The sequence below is a fragment of the Bos mutus genome, chromosome 17 (assembly GCF_027580195.1).
Source record: "Bos mutus isolate GX-2022 chromosome 17, NWIPB_WYAK_1.1, whole genome shotgun sequence".
In the NCBI taxonomy this organism is placed as follows: Eukaryota; Metazoa; Chordata; class Mammalia; order Artiodactyla; family Bovidae; genus Bos; species Bos mutus.
This window is the reverse complement of record NC_091633.1, coordinates 7,514,525-7,533,187: the sequence shown is the minus strand read 5'-3', so window position 1 is coordinate 7,533,187 and position 18,663 is coordinate 7,514,525. Positions and strand designations below refer to the sequence as shown.

Here is an 18,663-nt window from a genome sequence, read left to right as displayed (position 1 = left end):
TCCATAGTGATTTTCACATGATACTTGCTTTTATCATGGCAACTGCTTGCTGAAAACTTGTTTTTTTTGCAACACTATAAAGCCATTGATAGGAGCGCAAATTGCAAACTCACTCACTCCCATTAGCAGTTTATGTGGTGTTTAACAGGTGTGGAAGATCGCTGTATTTCCCCCCAAATTGCCATGAGCTCACAGGGGTACCCTCGGCACCCAGTTTGGGAACCATGGTCTTAGCGTCTTTCGCTCCTACCAGATGATTTCTTTATGACAAATGTCTAAATTTAGGATTATTATTTTTCAGAGAGCTGATCATTGTGTGTTATTCTTGACAAAATGGCTATTTGTGCTTTCTCCCCTCCCCTCCCCACCTCCTTCTGTTGCTTCCTTTCCTCTCTGCTTTGAAGCATCCACCGTGTGCCCAACATTGCTTTCTTAAAAGGTGCCCAGTCCCTGTGTCTGTAGGAGGATGGTGAGAAGACCGAACATTTTTTAAACACACACAGACGCACATTTTTTTAAACAAACACACTTCATCCCGTTTGAGCTCACAGTAACCTTGTGAAGTAGGTATTGTTATGGTTCCCATTTCACAGATGAGGAAACTGAGGTCTGGAGTCACAGGCCGTCCCCAAAGTCTGTGCTTCCAGAGCCACTCTGGGGGTGATACCAGTTGGTGATGGGGATGGGGGTGCCCCAGAGACCTCTCAGGGTCTCTGCTGGAAGTGTGGCCCAAGGACAAACAAAGAGAAGGCTCATGTGGTTCTGCTCTCTGCTCTTTCAGAGATGGCCGAGCGACACAACACAAAACAGGTCCTAAAGCTGGCCCGGGACCTCGTGTACAAGGTGCAGACCCTGATTGAGAACAAGTGAGGGCCGCGCCACCGCCCGCCCGCCCGCCTGTCCCGCCTGCTTCTCCTCCCAGCCTCCCGGGGAGCGAGGTCCTGATGTCTGTTCCCGAGCATGGACTTCTGTGCAAAGAGCAAGCACCCCAGCTTTGGCCGCTGGGCAGGTGCGGTGGAGGGGTTGCCCCTTCAGTTCAGCCTTACGTTTTCCTGTTTGACCAAAGATCGCCCAAGCCTGGGATTTCTCCCTTGTGGAAGTTGGGGGTTGTTGGTGGGCAGAGGAGCATCTTTGTTCGTGGTCTCCGGAATGGTCTCCTCTCCTTTCCCTCCCATCCCTCCAGGCTGTCTTGTCCGATGAGACTTGGGTTGGGAACTTTTCGGAAACGGGTATAGGAGAGGTCTGTGGGGCTGCCTCTGAGCTCTGAAGGGGCCTTTGGAGATGTTCCAGAGCGTGGCTGGGAGCAGAGCGCTGCTGACACAGAATTCTTCTATGAAGGACACTGTCTTGTGCAGTGTCGGGGGTTGAGCAGCATCTCTGGCCTCTCCCTGCTAGATGCCAGTAGTGCCCTCCACCCCCTGCCCCGCCCCCCGCCTTATAACATCCAGAACTTCTCCAGACATTGCCAGGTAGCCCCCCGTTCGAGAACCACTGGCTTGGAGGAGGGACTGCAAGTGTTTCTCCCTCCCCACTTTCTTCGTACCTGAGCCACCTGTGTCCTGAGACTCCCCCCAGCCCCCATTTAGAAAAGGCACATGGGGTCCTCTGCACATCTCTCCTGGGGTCGGGGATTTCAGTTTTGGGGTTTTCTCATCTTTTCCTCCTCCCCCTGGCCCCAGGAGAGACTTTTTTCTTCTTTCAACAAAAGGCTGTGAGAAGGGTCTGTAAGCTTGAGACAGGCCTCTTCATGGTCCTCCTCAGAGCCCCTGCTCCGGGCAGGGCAGAGCCCACATCCCCTTCCTCTCATCCTAGGGAGGACCTCGCCTCTCCTTCCTACATTGGGTCTGGAGTTCCAGAAGCTTGGAAGGTGTGTGTTGGTGCAAGCCACTTGTTCAAGGAGGCTGGCATTTCCTTAAGTGCCCTTGCTAACTCAGGACAAAGGGAAGAGAGGAGGACAGAGGTTGGCCAGGGTAGGGTGTGGCGGATGTTCTCCTTGGGGAAAAAAAAAATGAGCTGATGAACTGGCATCCGGGTCACAGCCTAGCCTGGAAATGGTTCCCTCCATATCTTCACACAAAGGGTTACCAACCCCCTAAACAGACCCTAGGCGAGCTAGTTTACCCTGCCTACATGTCCTCCTGGGAGAGCAGTCATGCCAGCCCTTCTCTGCTTCGGAGAATGGACCAGAGTCAGGAGAAACAGAGAGAGTCCCAGAAGGATGCTCTTCCCAAGAATGGCAGGTAGGATTTTGAAGAGGAGAGGAGACTCATCAAGCACATTGAAACCTTGACAGAGGGGCGCATCTGTCCTCCCATCCTCAGCAAACCAGGAGGGGGAGCAGTCCCTGCCTGGCATGCTTGTGAAGGCGCTTCCCTTGGACCCAGCACTTTCAGCTGCATCTGAACTTCCGCCCAAGTGGGGTGTCCTGGGTGGGATGGACGAGAGATGGACCTCGCTTCCGAAGAGCGCTCTGTGAAAGTTTCATCTCCCCGCCCTGGCCCTCTGCCTTCCCGAGACGGGTGATCATGTATGAAATCTCCCTCTAGATAAGAGTTTTATTTTGCCACTCAACTCTTCACTACAGAGGATGTTATTTTAGCAAGACCCAGGTCCTAGACCTTCCGATTCTTATTTATTTTTTAAGAGACTGGTCTGAAAGTACAGCACAAGATCTCTTCTCTGCCTTCTCTCGTGGTGTTCCAGAGAGCGTCGTGGTTGTGATTTGAAACAATGCTTATTTATTTGGCTTACTGTGTTTGTTCGGGTCTCTGTACGTTGCGTGTGTGTCCTTGTGTCCCCGAATCAAATGCGTGGGAGTCGTTTTATCTCCGGAGTGCTCTCCTTTTCTCAGTGCTGCCAACATATCTTATTACTGTTTACTGAAGAGTCGTGTCTAAATAGAGAGAAAATATATATAAACAGAACTGTGTGAACCTGGGTTATTTCTTGCCTCTGTGTTGGAGGATTTTCTCTTTGATTTGAAAGAAAGAAATGTTTGCTGCTGAAGAGTGCGTCCTCATACCCTACTCCTCTCAGCCCACCCCAGTTGACCCAGACCCGCAGAGGGACAGAGTCTCATGCTAGCTGCCTGATCTGTCCCCAGAAAGCTCAAGGCTGGGGGAACTGGTCTCATCCTTTGTATCAGTTAGTTGTTACCACAAGCGATGCTGTGTAACAAACGACCCCAAATCTCAGTGGCTTCAGACAGCCATTTATTTAGCTTGTGATGACTCTTTTTTAATATTTATTTATTCGTGTATGTGCAGCGCGTGGGGTCTTCAGTTGCGGTGCTGCATCTTTTTTTAGTTGCAGCCCGGGGAACTCCTAGTTGCGGCACGTGGGGTCTGGTTCCCCAACCAGGGATTGAACCTGAGGCCTCTGCACGGGGAGCTCCTTGTAGCCTCAAGTGCGTGGATACTGTCTGTCTCTGTGTCTTCACCTGAATGATGCTGTTCCCATGTGGGACAACATGCTGGGTTTAGGCCCCTCTGGCTGCTCCACCATTTCCCTTCTAAACCATACTCCCTTTTCTTTTCACCTCAAGCTTTCCGTTTGGCGTCTGGGAGAGTCCACGGGGACAGCTGAGAAGCACTTACACAAAGAGTTGAGGAGGTCCCGACCATCCCGTTTCAGAAGGGCCAGTGCCCATGTGTGCCGTCCTGTTCCATCTTCCTCCTCCTCTCCCAGGCCTGAGGTTCCAGCAGCCTGGCAGGGAAGGGAGGTGAGGGTACAGCTAAGGGCAGGGGGAGGAACTACTTTAGATCTCTTCTCTGTTTTCAAACAGATACTCAAGTTTGAGAGACATTAGATCCATCAATCAGTGAGTCTTCTCCCCAAGTTTTATGATAGCTTCTTCCAAACTCAACTCACCTGCTGCCCCCTTTATGATTTGGACCATATCTGTGCGCTATTATATCTTTACTAGTTTTCTTTAAATCAACTCAGCTTTAAAAAAAATTTTTTACTTATTTATTTATTTGGCCGTGCTGGGTCTTAGTTGCAGCATGTGGGATCTTTAGTTGTGGCATGTAGGATTTAGTTCCCTGACCAGGGATTGAACCTGGATTCCCTGCATTGGAAGCATGGAGTCCTAGCCGCTGGACCACCAGGAGATCCCATAAATCAACTCACTTTTTAAACTTCAAGCTAAGAGCAAGCCAGGATCATTTGCATAAATAGAAAATGGTTGTAGAAATGAATACTACTATTTTACCAAAGTCTTGTTTCCCACCGAAGCCTCTTCCTGAAGCCTGCTCTCTCGCTGTTCAAAAGAGATATAATAAGAGTCTGAGAAGTTAAAGACAGCACCAGACAAGCTTTTCTTCTTGGAGGACTTCAAGCAGGATTGATGTGGGAATGACTTTCTCACTGCACCAACTAAAATTACATTCTGTATCTTTGTCCACATGTTTGGGGAGTGATGAATTAGGATCCCAAGTCTGCCAGCTCCTGGCTATGTGATTTGGGGCAAGTGATTTTATCTCTCTGAGCCTTGGTTTTCATTTTTGCAAACTGGAGGTAGTAATGCCTCCCTTGGGTGTGGATTCCCTGGTGGTTCAGATGATAAAGAATCCATCTGCCATGCGGGAGCCCCGGGTTTGATCCCTGTGTTGGGAAGATCCCCTGGAGAAGGGGAACAACTACCCACTCCAGTATTCTTGCCCGGAAAATTCCATGGACAGAGGAGCCTGGTGGGCTGTAATCTGTGGGGTCGCACAGAGTTGGACACGACTGGGTGACTTAACACTTTCACTTTTTTTGGCTGTGGATTCAGTCCTGGCCCTCTTCTTTCACTGGGACCCTCTGGCCCGAGCATCACTAGGAACGATTTCCTGGTAGAGACCTCAGTTTCCCTGAGTTCCCGTCATCTCTTGCTCAGGTTCTCAGGGGTAACTTTGAAACCTGAGAATACAGCTCCTGGAGGAGAACTGGGGGAGGAATGAGCTCTGAGCCCTCTCGGCTGTGAGAGAGCCCCTGGAGGGGGTATGGTGAGGCCATCAGTTCTTGGCAGGAGCAAAACCCACGCCGACTGGATTGCACTGGGTTCTGCTGACTCAGGGAAGGGCTCTCGGGGCTCTGTGCTGCTGGCTTTGAAGCCACTGGAATCACTGAGAGCTTGAGCCCACACAATCAGATCCTCGGAGTCAATCTAGCAGAATTCAGATGACCCTCCAAACCCTGCAGTGCCCTGGGGACTTTCCATTACATCAGGGCGTTAGGCAGGACTCCTCCGGTATCTTCCTGGCATCCTTTACTCAGACTTCTGGAGCAAGCACAGTGATTTCCAGCCTTGGTAGGGGCAGGGCTCCTCCAAACAAAGAGCGCCTCTTATTATGATGAAGAGAAAAATGAGACAGATCTCTCTGTCTCTTGTCAAATAAAGATGGTGTCTGTGGAAATGCTTCTGCTTCATAGGCTGAAGAATCGCTCCCTTTGGCACTGCTGAAATTGTTGAGAGAGAAAATGAAAGGGAACGTCCCCGGCGGTCCAGTGGTTAGGACACCACACTGCCCGAGGGCCCAGGTTAAATCCCTGGTCAAGGAACTAAGATCCTCCTAGCCACGCTGCGTGGTCAAGAGAGATGATTAAGGAACTTGGATTGCAGGGGACTGTTGTAAGGTTATTACACAGAGGAGGCGGCTCATCTCAAGCGCAGGTGGGTGACCTGAGGCTGTTTGGGCTTCTTCTTGTTGGCATCTATCTGCTTGCTGCTTTTTGCACTGAGGATGCTGCTTGAGTGAGTGAGTGAGTGAGTGAAGTCGCTCAGTCATGGCCAACTCTTTGCGACCCCATGGACTGTAGCATACCAGGCTCTTCTGTCCATGGGATTTTCCAGGCAAGGGTACTGGAGTGGGTTGCCATTTCCTTCTCCAGAGGATCTTCCCGACCCAGGGATTGAACCCTGGTCTCCCACATTGCAGGCAGACCCTTTACCGTCTGAGCCACCTGGGGATGCTGCTTAGGGTTCCTGAAATCTTCCCACTCAAGCTTGACCTCCATCAACGTGCTTCTGATGACACTTCAAACATACCAAGGGTCTTCGAGTCCATCTGCACACCATGTGGCAGCTTCCTAGGTTTTCTATTACCTTATTCCGTTATTCTGTGACTTTGTAAAAGTAATTATAGTCCTTATTTTCTGAGAGATGAATGCAGGCTGCATTCTCAGTGGCCGATGTGTTTTTCAAAATAATAGAATTGCTATAATAATATAGTACTGTTGTTTACATATGGTCTTAGTTGAATGTTTAAAACCAAAAGAGTTTGATGAGCTAGGTCAGGGCAGAGATGGCATTCTGCCTCCATCACAGAGTCTGACAGCCCTGGATTCAAATCCCAGCTCTGCCACCAATCAGCTGTGTGACTTTGGGCAAGTGACTCTGTCTCTCGGATCTACAGTCTTCACTTCTGTGAAATGAGGATAACCAAGTTTCCCTTAAGGAGAGGAGTTGGGCATTGAAAGTTTTTCGCTTGCTCAGCATCCTTGCCCCATTCCAGGACCAGCAACTTCTCCCATCTTCTGGGAAACTATATCGCCTACATTATAACTGTAGCCTTCTAGTCTAGATTGCTGACAGCCCCCTCTCCCCAGGGGGACACATGACCCACTCCTGGCCAATCAGCTTCCTTCCCTGGGAAGAGAGTGGCTCACGCTTTCTTCCCGTGCAGCCACAAGCTACAGGGATGCCAGCCTGGAGCTGCCTGTCACCATGGGTCCTGCGGGTGGGGGAGCAGGCGTGGCTGGATCCAGGTAGTCAAGTGAACTCCTTAGCGCTCCATCTGTGTCCATCTCGTGGCTCCGCTCTCCTCCATGCTGGTTTATACAGGTCCCAGGCCCATCTCTGAACCAGTCATTCTGACCATTCCCGATTGGCTAAGCAGTCAGAAAGTGGCTGAGGGTCACATCCGAAGGGAGGATGAAGGTGCTGCTCCCAAAGCAGGGCACTGGGTCATGATCGGCAAAGGTGACAGGCTGGCTCCAGTACCCCATGGCAGAGAGAGCAGTGTGGAGCTGTGAAGAGACGGACTGTGGGCTCAGAAGTCAGCACGGCCGGAGAGAGAGGCGCGGGGTCGGGTGGGTGACAAGAAAGAAGCTGAAGAGAGAGGTCAGGACTGGGTCTCAAGGGGCCTCGTGTGCCCCAAGTAACGGTGAGGTTTTCATATCAGTGGGGTTATTGCATGAAGGGGTGAGACAGGTCCTTAACGCCTGACCCCACTCCCCGCCGAATCCCCACCCCAACACTGGACCAGCTCTCATTTATAAGGGGACGTTCTCGTTGATGGGAAAATAAATACTTTCCAGATTCACCAAGAGGAGTTATAGAACTGAAGGGAAGAGAGAGAGAATATGCACATACCCATTGAAAGGAGTAGTATCTGAGTGATGACCATGGATCCAGAATTGCCCCCAGGCACTATTCATGAATAGGTTTATGCTCACCACAATCCTCCTCGGGGGTCAGGATTACAATAATAATAGCTAAAGTTTGCCTAACATATGCTAAGGGCTTTATTTATACACAGCATCTTAATTCTCATAACTGCCCTCCGAGGTAGGCGTTATTTCAACCCCCTCCCCCGCCCCATTTTACAGAAGTTATACACTGAGGTCCAGAGAGATGAGGCGATTTGCCTGAGGCCACACGGCAAGCAAGGAGCAGAGGTGGGATTTGAACCTGGGTGTGTGGTGATTTCATACAACTCTAGCCTGGGCTCTTTTTCTCCTCCTGAGATATTTTCATTTGGTCGTTTCTGGCACAAGGATGATGCTCTCAGTGTCACTGGAGAAGAAGATGGTCCTCCTCTGGACCTCAGTCACATGGGGCCGCCTGATCACGGGCAGGAGGCTGGCCAGAACTGCGTTGAGGATGGCGGTCACATAGCCCCAGCCTAGCTGGCACTGACCACCATGGTACATGGAGGAGGCTACGCAGGCTTCCTTGGCGAACGGTGAGGCCAAGCTGATGGGGAAAACCAGCAGGCCCATGATGGTGGCGATGGCTGGAGACAGCAGGAAGGAAAGCCGGTGTGTTGGTTCAGGGGCCCTGGGCTGACTTTGCATCCCAATCCTCCCATCCACTCACTCATCATCCATCATCCATTCACTTATTCATTGGCTCACCTATCCTTGTATCCACCTATCACTCAAGCAGCCTTCCAACCATCTGTCCACCTACTCACCCACCCTTTCAACCACTTTCTAGTCCACTCAGGCTCTCCATTCCTCTACCTATCCATTCACTCATCCATCCATCTGTCCAACCACCCACTTAGCCCCATGCCCCCCACCAATCCCTGCATCCATCCATTCCCCCATCCGTTTTCCCCATCCATCTAGCCATTCATCCATATATTCAGCATTACATCTACTGATGCATGCATCCATCAGCTCACCCACCTACTCACACACCCCACTCCACGCATCCACCAACCCACCCATCCGTCCGTGTATTCATTCCGCAAAACTGTCAGGGGCTCTGTGGAAGGCACTAGAGATACTAAGCAAATGAACCAGATACCTCCTCACTTTGGAGGCAGTCCCAGCTCAGGAGAGTCACGTGACCTCCAGCCCCCTTTCAGCCACACTTGTCTACTTGGAGTTCCTTGACTGTGCCTTGCTGTCTTGTCTCTCTGTGCCTTTGCCCCTGATGTTCACATTACCCGAAATGCCCTTCCACATTTGGTTAACTTCCTACTCATCCTTTCAGATTCATCTCAGTGACGCCTCTTCCAGGAAGCCTTCCTTAACACCCCCTCTAAACACTGAGTCAGGTCCCTCTTGGAGTTTTTCCTTACATCCTGTGCTCATCCTATTGTGCCAAATATCCACCGAGTTATAACTGCCACCCCCACTAGACACTGTGAAAGCTGACGACAAGGACTGTGTCTCCACTCATTGATTCGGCAAATATCTAGTGAGCTCTACGTGCGGAGCACTGTGTCAGATGCTGGTGATGTCAAGGCAGACGTGTCCTTGACCTCGCAGAGCTGATGTTCTCTTGGAGAGAGATGCACACAATCAGGTAGGCAGATGAGATATTTCAGGCTATAAAAAAATAGAAAGCAAGGCAGGAGGAAGGAGACTCTAAGGAGAGGGGAGCTCCCTTACCTTGAGGTCATGGGAGACCCCCACTGAGAGAGGTATTTGAGCAGTGCCCTTAATAAAGTGGGAGGAGCAAGCTGTGAAGATCTGAGAAGAGAACATTCCAGGCAGAGGGAACAAGCTTGGTGCTTATGAGCAACAGAAAGCAAGCCAATGTGGCTGGCGTGTGCTGAGCCTGGCGAAGCCAGTTAAGAGGTGAGGTCAATGAAGGAATAAGGCCTCCTCAGTGGAGCCTCATGGGTAACAGGAAGTCACTGATGCGGTGGCTTGATCTGATTTCAGTTTTAACAGGTCTCACTTGGCCAAGGTGTGGCAAACAGACTCTAGGGGATAAGGGTGGCAGCAGAGAGATGCGTGAGGTGGTCACCTCTAATCCAGGTGGGAGATGGTGGAGAATTAATTGGATGAGGGTTACCACCGAGTCCTGAGCTAGATCATCCAAAGCCGATGTGTGAATTAGAGAAAAGCAACCCTCTGGGCTTGGGGGCTTTGGAGGTGGCTCAGTGATAAATGATCTACCTGCCAAGCAGGAGATACGGGTTTGATCCCTGGATTGCGAAGGTCCCGTGGAGAAGGAAATGGCAACCTACTCCAGTATTCTTGCCTGGAGAATTCCATGGACAGAGGCACCTGGCGGGTACAGCCCATGGGGTCACAGAAGCGTTGGACACAACTTAGTGACTAAACAACAGAAACAACAACATTTCTTCTGGGCAAACGCAGGTCTCAGCACCCCCAGCCTCAGCTGGATGCCCTTGTGCAGTGCACAACCTGCCCAACTGTATATGTGGTCCTGGTAAAAATGATGCAAAGTGGATGCTCAGGAGAGAAACAAGGAGGACAACTTTTAGGATTGGGGTTGGATAAGGGCCAGAGAGAGTGATGTTAAGGATATCATTCCCTACCCCCAATTTCTGGCTAGTTAAAGGATCAGGAATAGTCTGCAGTCGTAGGGTTTATCTCTGAAATTCAACCAGGAGGCAAGTCTCTGCTTATAGGCTCGCTCATTCATTCATCCATTCATTCCAAAACATGTCTGGAACACTTGTATGTGACATCAAAGTTACCTGCTGCTGCCTGTACCCCTGGCACTGGACCACTGCCCCTCCATGGGCACAGTCCTTTGGGGGCAAGGGCCCAGGACAGGAGGAGAATTGCACTGAAAGCCAATAGGAGCCAGCCTCCAAGGAGCATTGCAGCTGAAACCTGCCAGGAAGAGAGAGAAGGACAGTGTCGACTGGGGTGGGGCAGTCATGCACTCCCTCTGCTTAACTGATTAGCTGCTGAGTCCTCGAAACCCCCCAAGGTCTGTGCTATTATTATCCCTGTTTTGTTGTTGTTATTCTTTAGTCACTAAGTCGTGTCTGACTCTTTGCAACCCTATGGACTGTAGCACGCCAGGCTTCCCTGTCCTTCATTATCTCCCTGATTTTGCTCAAACTCATGTCCATTGAGTCAGTGATACCATCCAACCATCTCATCCTCTGTTGTCCCCTTCTCCTCCTGCCCTCAGTCTTGCCCAGCATCAGGGTCTTTTCCAATGAGTCGGCTCTTCACATCAGGTGGCCAAAGTATTGGAGCTTCAGCTTCAGCTTCAGCACCAGTCCTTCCAATGAATATTCAGGGTTGACTTCCTTTAGGATTGGCTGTTTTGATCTCCTTGCTGTCTAAAGGACTCGAAGAGTCATCTTCAGCACCACAGCTCAAAAGCATCGATTATTCAGCGCTCAGCCTTTGCTATGGTCCAACTCTCAAAGCTGTACATGACTACTGGAAAAACCATAGCTTTGACTATATGAAGAAGCCTGGTAGGCTACAGTCCATGGGGTCGCAGAGAGTCGGACCCGACTGAGCGACTTCACCTTCACCTTCTCTTTACTGAGTACCTGCTATACAGCAGGGTCACCAAGAGAGGCACCTTTGTACTGGTTTTGAAGGCTGTGTAATCTTCCTTAGATGGGCTTCCCAGGTGGCCTGGTGGCAAAGAATCCACCTGCCAGTGAACGTGATGCAAGAGTCCCTGGGGTCAAAAAGAGTCAGACTGAACTAACCACACACACAGGCTTGCTTAGAGGTGCTGAACTGGGCATCCCAACCCATTGTCCCGATTGTGGAATTGGTAATTTGCATCAAAACAGAGACTTTCGACATCTTAGCCGTGGTTTTCAAATCTAGCGGTGCTTAGAGGGTGACCAGGCAGGTGTGTACAGGTTGTGCACTGCACAACTCTAGGAGCTGGGAGTCAGCACAGAAATGCCTATTGATTATAGTAATTCTCCAGCAGATGGCCGTACAGTGTCCTGAGGAAGGGGCACCATTTCCTAATTTGTATAAAGGCACTGCGTGGGCCAGCAGCTGCCTTCAGAATCATCCTGGGTGTTTGCTAAAATTCACATTGCCAGACCCCACCCCATACCTACAGAGTCAGAGGTTGGAACGGAGGTGGGCAGAACTTGGCTTTTTTTTTTTTTGCGCTAATGCATTTGAGAATGCCCTGCTCCTGAGCCCTCAAAACTGCAATACATTGACAAGACCACGTCTTACCTTCCAGGCAAAGTCAGGAATGTCATCCAGGGACTGGAAGGTCCCACAGCTCTGGTTCCAGCTGTCACCCTGAGGCCAGGAACAGTAGGTGAGGACACCGAAGGAGAAGGTGGTGGTCTGGAACCAGGCAGGGGAGACAAGGCTGATGGCCGAGATGCAGGTGAGGGAAAGCCCCAGAGCTGCCCACACACTGCCCACCATCAGGGCATGTCAGTGACCTAGGAGTCAACAGACAAGATTTGTGGAAGGAGGAAAATGGGGTCTGGAAAGGATGTCCCCATTTTCCCCACCAGCCAGGCATCTGGTCCTGTCTTTGGATCCCAGGTCATTAGCTTCGCTTTGGCCTGGGACGCTCTGGGAGGTCTTCATAACTGGGGTGGAGCTCTTCCCTAACACATTCTGGAAGCCAAAACTCCAAATTTTAGAATAAACGTTAGTGCTTACACAGACTTTGGCACACAACCAGTCCTCCTGGGAAATGAACATCACTGGTCCATGCAAGCCCCCTCTCATGTCTCACTCATTCATTCATTTATTTCTTCATTCATTCACTCTGCCTATCGAGCCTTGCAGTGTCCCTAAGGTCTGCTTCTACACAGAGAAGGGACCTTTCTCAAAACCACACACAGATGCTGTGTTTCTAGCAACCACCCTGCTCATCGGCTACCTCCTCCCAATCTCTGACCATTATTTAATGTTTCTCTTTTTGTTTGGAGGTATTTTTGCAAAACTGATACTGTTCAGTCTGTGTGTATTTTTCATGTATACAAATGGCATTCTTTATTGCTGTTTAATGTGTTGCCACAGAGGTCAGGTGGCACCTGGACTCATCCTTAAATGTCTCTAAATCATAGGATGCTGAGTTATTTAGTTTTCAATTCTTCTTCAACCCTTCAAGGAGCAAGTTTCTGTAAGAGCTGCAGGGTCTTAAACACCCCCCAATCATCTGTCAGTCTCCTCTGTTGGAAGACGGGGAGCCTTGAGGAGGCAACGGAGTCTAGTGAGACTTGGGGGATGAGGTTGGACTTTTCTTTTATTTGTTGGAATGGTTTTATTCTATTTATTAGTTATCTATTTGACATTTAAATTTATGTTAATGAGAAATCGAGTCGGTCTTACCAAAATAGTAATAGAGTGTTGGAGGAGGAGGCTAAGGCAGGAAGGTGGTTTGCTAATAGCCAAAGTCGTCACTGATGGTCAGAACCAAGGTCCAGAAGGGCTGAGGCAGCCCAGAGGCACCGAGTGTCAGGAGCCACTGAGCCAAACAAGGACATAGACACGGAGCTTCCAGGACCAATGCTCTTCAACCTTGGGTTTCACTTGGGGACCCTAAGCCCAGCCAGCACGTTACACTTGGCCAGAGTCCTGGGCTTGGAGGCCAGCCAGTCCCTCTAGCGTTTGCCAGCTGTGTGACTTGGAGCAAGTTACCCCGTCGCTCTGGGCCTCGGTTTCTCCATCTGTAAAAGCAGATTCTAAATCCAGGGGGCAGATAGGGTTGGGTTCGATCACTGAGCAGGGCGATGAGGTAGAAAGAAACACACGAACTCCCCGGGGTGACCTTGGGGAGGTCATCTCTCTGGAAGTGGGGCCAGCGGGGTTGTTGTGAAGGTTCTTGGGGGTCAGATGCAGCTGTGTTGCAGGGAGATGGGGCTGAGCTAAGCCTGAGAAGGGAGGTCGGGGTTAGGTGGCACACACACTTTATTCCCAAGCTTAGAAAAACTTCATGGCAGCCAGCCAGCAAATGAGATGCAGTGCCTTGAAGTGAGGGAGGGTGGGTTTGTTTTTTTGTTTTTTGTTTTTTTTTTCCCTCCACTGAAATCAGCCTCAACTTTGGGGTTGGCAGGATCCCGAGGGGTGTAATTCCAGCCAGGAAGCTGGGGAGCCCAGAGCAGACTGAGGCCCACGATTTTGCCTCTCTCTGGCTGCCCCAGTGCCTCTCCAGGCATTTCTGACCTTGAAAGGAGTTTTGTTCTCCAGATAATATGCTCAGTGTCACCTGGGAAAATCACACCAACCATCCAGGTGCCCAGAAACTTAAATGAGGCATTATAACCCAAAACCGCATCCGGCCGGGTTCCAATTAGCTGGAATTCACCTAAGGGAAACTTGAAAGGGATTGGATATTTTCTCCTCCAGCTCAGCGCTTTGCTGTTCAAGGCAGTTGACAATTTTCTTGAGCACTCATCAAGGCCCATTCTAAACTCTTTCAATGCCTCATTCGGTTTAAGCCTCATGGTTCCCCCATGGTAGGGTAGGTACTACTCTTATCTGAGTTCCCATTTTACAGATGACAAAAAGAAGCCTCAGGAAGTGAGCAGTGGACCAGGGTGTCAAACTCAGGGAATGGAACTGCTGACTCTGAGCCCTAAACCCAAAGTGATATTAAGGAATTCGTTTAAAGTCAAATACCCTAGCGTTTTTCAGGGGCTACCCAGGGTTAAAGTTTGGTCAACCCTCTCCCCTGCTCCAGCCAGGGAGCGTGGATGGGCTCAGGGGAGCCATAGACAGCCATGGCAGGAGGGGACCTGAGACTTGGGAGTTTAGAGGTGGCTACTAGTGTCTTACTATGTCCTTATAAGTCCCTTTCTCATTCTGGCATCCATGTGTCCTCATCCGTCAATTGGAAGGAGTTGATCATTCATTCATTCAGCTTTTATGTGCCCAGCCCTATGAGACTTTCATAGATATAGCAGGGAACAAAACATCATGCCTGCCCGCGAGGAACTTCGGGTTTGGAGGGCAAGACAGAGAAACAAGAGAGAACAATATGGTCCATCTGTCCATCCACTCAACAGATTTACTGAGTATCTCCTATGTTCTAAGAACTATTCTAGTGCTGGGGATTTAGTAGTGAGGAAAACAGACAAAAACAACTGTCCTCCTGGAGCTTACAGTCCCATGAGAGAGAGAAACAAAAAGGAAACTTTCACTTTTCACTTTCATGCATTGGAGAAGGAAATGGCAACCCACTCCAGTGTTCTTGCCTGGAGAATCCCAGGGAGGGGGAAGCCTGGTGGGCTGCCGTCTATGGGGTCACACAGTTGGACACGACTGAAGTGACTTAGCTTAGCTAAGATGCCTGATGTAGGGACTTCTCTAGAGGTCTAGTGCATTGGGGCTCTGTACTTCCATTTCTGGGGGCACAGGTTTGATCCCTGGTCAGGGAGCTAGGGTCTCATACGCAGTGGGCAAGGCCAAAACAAAAGGATGCCTGATGTAATAAGTGCCACAGAGAAAAATGAAGCCAGGAAGGGACATGGTGAATGGATAGGGAAGGGTCATGGAAAGCCTCGTGAGAAGGTGACCTCTGCAGGAGCTGAGGGAGGAAGCCGTGTGGATCTATGGGGGAGGAATATTCCAGGCAGAGGGCAGAGCAGGTGCAAAGGCCCTGAGGCGAGCCTGTACTTGGCATGTTGCAGGAAGCAAAGAGGCCCCCGTGACTAGAAGGGATGAGGAAGTGGGGAGAGTGGGAGGCTTTGTAGGCAATGACAGATCTTTGGCTTTTAATTTCTGAGTTAGATGGGGAGTCTGTGGGTGGTCTTGAGCAGAGGTGGGACATGACTTGTCTCAGTGTTTTAAAAAGGTCAGCTTTGGCTGCTGGGTGGAGAAGAGGCAGAAGAGAAGGCAAGGGAGAAGGAACAGGAAGCAATTTCAGTGGGTCAGGTGAGAGACAGTCAGTGGGTCGGATAGAGAAGAGACAGGGAGGGCAGGGGCAGATTTGGGATCTATGTTGAAGGTCAAAGGTAGGTCCAGCCAACCGGATTTGCTTATAGACTGGACTTGGAGTGTGAGGGACGGTGGGGAGGCAAAGATGCCTCCAGGGCTTTTGACCTGGGCACCTGGGATGGGCGAGCTGTCCTTACTTGAGACGGGGAAGCTGCGGGAGGGGCTGGTTTGTCAGGACAAGGGAAGCTCTCTGAGCGTGGTGTAGCCCAAGTGAAGTCTGAGGTGTGTATTTCACCAAGCCATCAATCAACGGATGCAAACAGACACAGCGTCACACCAGGGGACCGCCCAGGACGCCATCGGGGGCAGGCGCAGAGCAGGGGCCCCTGGGGGCCAGGCGGACATCCAGGCTGGAATCTAAAGACGCGCGAATCGGGGTTGGGGCAGGACGCTGAGCCGCACTCCTCGTCTCATCCTCCCAGCCACACAGCCTGCTCAGCCCTGGCTGCTCATGAGTTTCCAGCTCCGGTACAAGCTGGCCGTGTGCACTGGGTCAAACTGTGATGTAACATAATGACTCCAGCTTTTGTTTCCCCGTTGCAGTGGACTGAATGTTTGTGTGCCTCCGGATTTATATGTTGAAATTCTACCCCCAACGGTGATGCTGGAAAAAGGCGAGCCTTTGGGAGGGGAAGAGGCCATGAGGGTGGACCTTCCATGAAGCTTAGAAAAGAGACCCCAGAGACCACCCTCGCCCCTTCTGCCGCATGAGAATGTAGCAAGAAGACAGCCATCTGTATACCAGGAAGCGGGCTCTCACTAAACACCAAAATCTCCCTGATGTTGGAATTCCTAGCCTCTGGAACTGATGGAAATAAACTTGTTGGTTATAAGCCACGTAATCTATGGCACTTTGTGTATAGCAGCCTGAATAGACTAAAACATCCACCCCCAGAAGGATGGCTACATCCTAGACCAGGGGGACTTAACCTTTTGGAGGTGATGGAGTCCTTTGAAAATATGATTTAAAAGCATAGCTGCATTCTTTATGCAGACTTACTTGTACTCACACACACACACACTACTGTAATTTCAGGGGCTCGTGGACCCTTAAAGCTCATTATAGCTCCTGGACAATACTTTCCTCTCCCCCTAGTCTTGACCTCACCTCCCTCTTTTCTCCAGACTCACCTACTTCAGGTCAAGACCCTCCAACGTGGCTACTTCTCAGGCTCCAGTTTTGAACGTAAGTCTGTGACCTGGTGACAGGCGTCCTCCCATCTGAAGGAAACAGTCGGGTTGGTGAACAAAGCCCAGGAGCGCGATAAGCTGGCCTGTGTGTGTTTCCTTCCCAGTTTCTTAAACTGACAGCCTGTCACTGGGCTGCTGGGTGAGCTGGGCAAAGAGAGAAAAGCCAGCCCCAAATCAGAATAGGGTGAGGGTGTGGTGTTTCCGGGATAGAAGAAGGTGTGAATGGGGATTAACCAAGATTAAACGCCAGGTGTTAAAATTCCTGTCATTGTGCTCTCTGCCTTTCTGCCTTGGTAGTTCTAGTTGAGGGATATTTCTCTGGGATCTGAATATCCACCCTGCGGGCTGTGAACTTCCAGAGAGTAGGTTCCGGATCTGAAAAGCCTTTATCCAGTAGGTGCTTGTCTTGCCTTTTGCTGTAAATGATGGAAGTGCAACTCCAACTGGCTCAACAAGAAACGAGAAATGTGTCAGCTTACATAACTGAGAATTCTGTGGTACAGCTTCAGACACAGCTGGCTCCAGGTGAACAAGCAGTGCCCCCCCCACCCCCACTTTCTCTCCATCTCTCAGCTCTGTTCCTGCCGAGGCAGGTTTACCCTCAGGCAGATTCTCTCTCACAGTGTTGGCTTCCGGTGCCTCCAGGCTCAGCTGCTGTGGCTGCTAAGTCACATCAGTCGTGTCCGACTCTGTGCGACCCCATGGACAGCAGCCCACCAGGCTCCCCTGTCTACGGGATTCTCCAGGCAAGAATACTGGAGTGGGTTGCCATTTCCTTCTCCATTGTCTGAAAGGTAACCAAAGGTAATTAACCCTGGAGAAAAGAAAGCTCTTCTTCACACACAGTGGCTGCAATTCCTGTGATTAACTCTCACGGGACAGACATGGGTCCCATCCACGAACCGAAGACTGTGGCCAGGGAAATGGGATCCTCTGATTGGCCGGACCTAGGACCTGGGCTCAAGGGTTAGGGGTCGAGGGTGGGAGACTGGGGATGAGAGCAGGTGTGTCCTGACGTCCACCACACTGGAACCCCACGAACGAAAGGCGGGGAGTGGGGTGGTTTCTAGGAGGACAACCAGGGTGCTGTTACAGAGGATGGGGAAATGGATGCTGGGCAGGTGAGAACAAGAGGCATCACTCTGAGGCCATAAATGCTGACACGACAAATGAGACAAAGGGGAAGCAGGAGGATTGAGACTGAGACTCAAGTCCTAGCTCTGCCACTCACTCTTAGTGTGGCCTTAGAGCATCTCTGCTTTACTGGGCCTTAGTCTTTCCACTATAAAATGAGGGCGTCTGGAATACACCAAGGTTTTGGAGAGATGATTGCCAGGGTTTTTTTTTCCCTCCCACTCAGTCATATATTAATTCTCTTTTTTCTTTCAGTCAATATTTGTGGAAGGGCTTCGGGGTTAGTCTCAACTGGATCTGAATCCCAGTCTGATTTCTGTCAGGTGTGATTGTTGCACCTTCTCAAGTGTGCTTAGCTGTGTCCTTCCCGGCCACCCAGCAGCCCTGGACGCCATCCAGCCTCTGCTCGCCTGCCCCCGCAGGCGGCCTGGGTCAGACTGCTGCAGTTCGGCCTGGGTCAGGCGGCCTGGGTCAGACTGCTGCAACCACTTGGCTAGCTCGGCCTGCGGTGATGAGGCCTGAGTCGTTCTGCCAACAGCCCCAGCTGTGGTCCCAGCCGACCTGGCCGGAGCTGAGGCCAAGGCTTGGGGCCAGGGTTCTGGAGCCTCCTCTCCTAGACTCAGGTGAGCTTCTGGGTGCAGAGATGGTTTTCCTCATGGCTGCCTGGAGGCGTCAGTAACACAGCTCAGACACGAGCAGTGGTTGGGTCCAGTGGTCACTAATGGCAGAGGGGAAACGGGACAGGCCAGCAGATGAAGTTCTTGCCCCTCATCCCTGCCCATTTCACGTGGCTTCCCCCAGAGATGCCCTGAGTGGTGGAACTCCTGGTCGCATTTTCTTGAAAAGCTGTGGCCAATTCAGTCAAGAACGTCTTATATTTGCCCTCCCTCCTTCTCAGTCTCACAGTCCCTTTTCCTTCACTCTTGTTAGGCTGGGATTACATCCCCAATAAGGCATTAGTTTGTT

General features: G+C 50.8%; 2 protein-coding genes across 3 annotated transcripts in view; one reads left to right on the top strand and one right to left on the bottom strand.

The window, feature by feature from the left end:
* Positions 1 to 2,924, top strand: part of SGSM1 (small G protein signaling modulator 1) — a 73,444-nt gene extending 70,520 nt beyond the window's left edge. For both annotated transcript variants that reach the window (XM_070385953.1, XM_070385952.1), the window contains one exon: positions 782 to 2,924. In XM_070385953.1, coding sequence (XP_070242054.1) covers positions 782 to 870 — 89 coding nt within the window. In that variant the 3' untranslated portion in view covers positions 871 to 2,924. The remainder of the gene's footprint in view (positions 1 to 781) is intronic.
* A 4,704-nt stretch (positions 2,925 to 7,628) lies between these two features.
* LHFPL7 (LHFPL tetraspan subfamily member 7) lies at positions 7,629 to 11,847 on the bottom strand. The gene is made up of 3 exons (XM_005889849.2): positions 11,647 to 11,847; positions 10,170 to 10,308; positions 7,629 to 8,000 (listed from the first exon to the last, which is right to left on the bottom strand). The coding sequence occupies exons 1-3, from the start codon at positions 11,845 to 11,847 to the stop codon at positions 7,738 to 7,740; spliced, it is 603 nt and encodes a 200-aa protein (XP_005889911.2). The 3' UTR covers positions 7,629 to 7,737.
* Positions 11,848 to 18,663: the final 6,816 nt, after the last annotated feature.

What these genes read in the sequence shown, in the direction of transcription:
- LHFPL7 (XM_005889849.2), bottom strand. Translation starts at nt 11,847, where the DNA reads ATGGTGGGCAGTGTGTGGGCAGCTCTGGGGCTTTCCCTCACCTGCATC. An exon ending in TTCCTGACTTTGCCTGGAAG is followed by an intron (nt 10,309 to 11,646) that starts GTAAGACGTGGT and finishes TCTTCCTGGCAG; the next exon opens with GTTTCAGCTGCAATGCTCCT. An exon ending in AGGGGTACAGGCAGCAGCAG is followed by an intron (nt 8,001 to 10,169) that starts GTAACTTTGATG and finishes TGCTGTCTCCAG; the next exon opens with CCATCGCCACCATCATGGGC.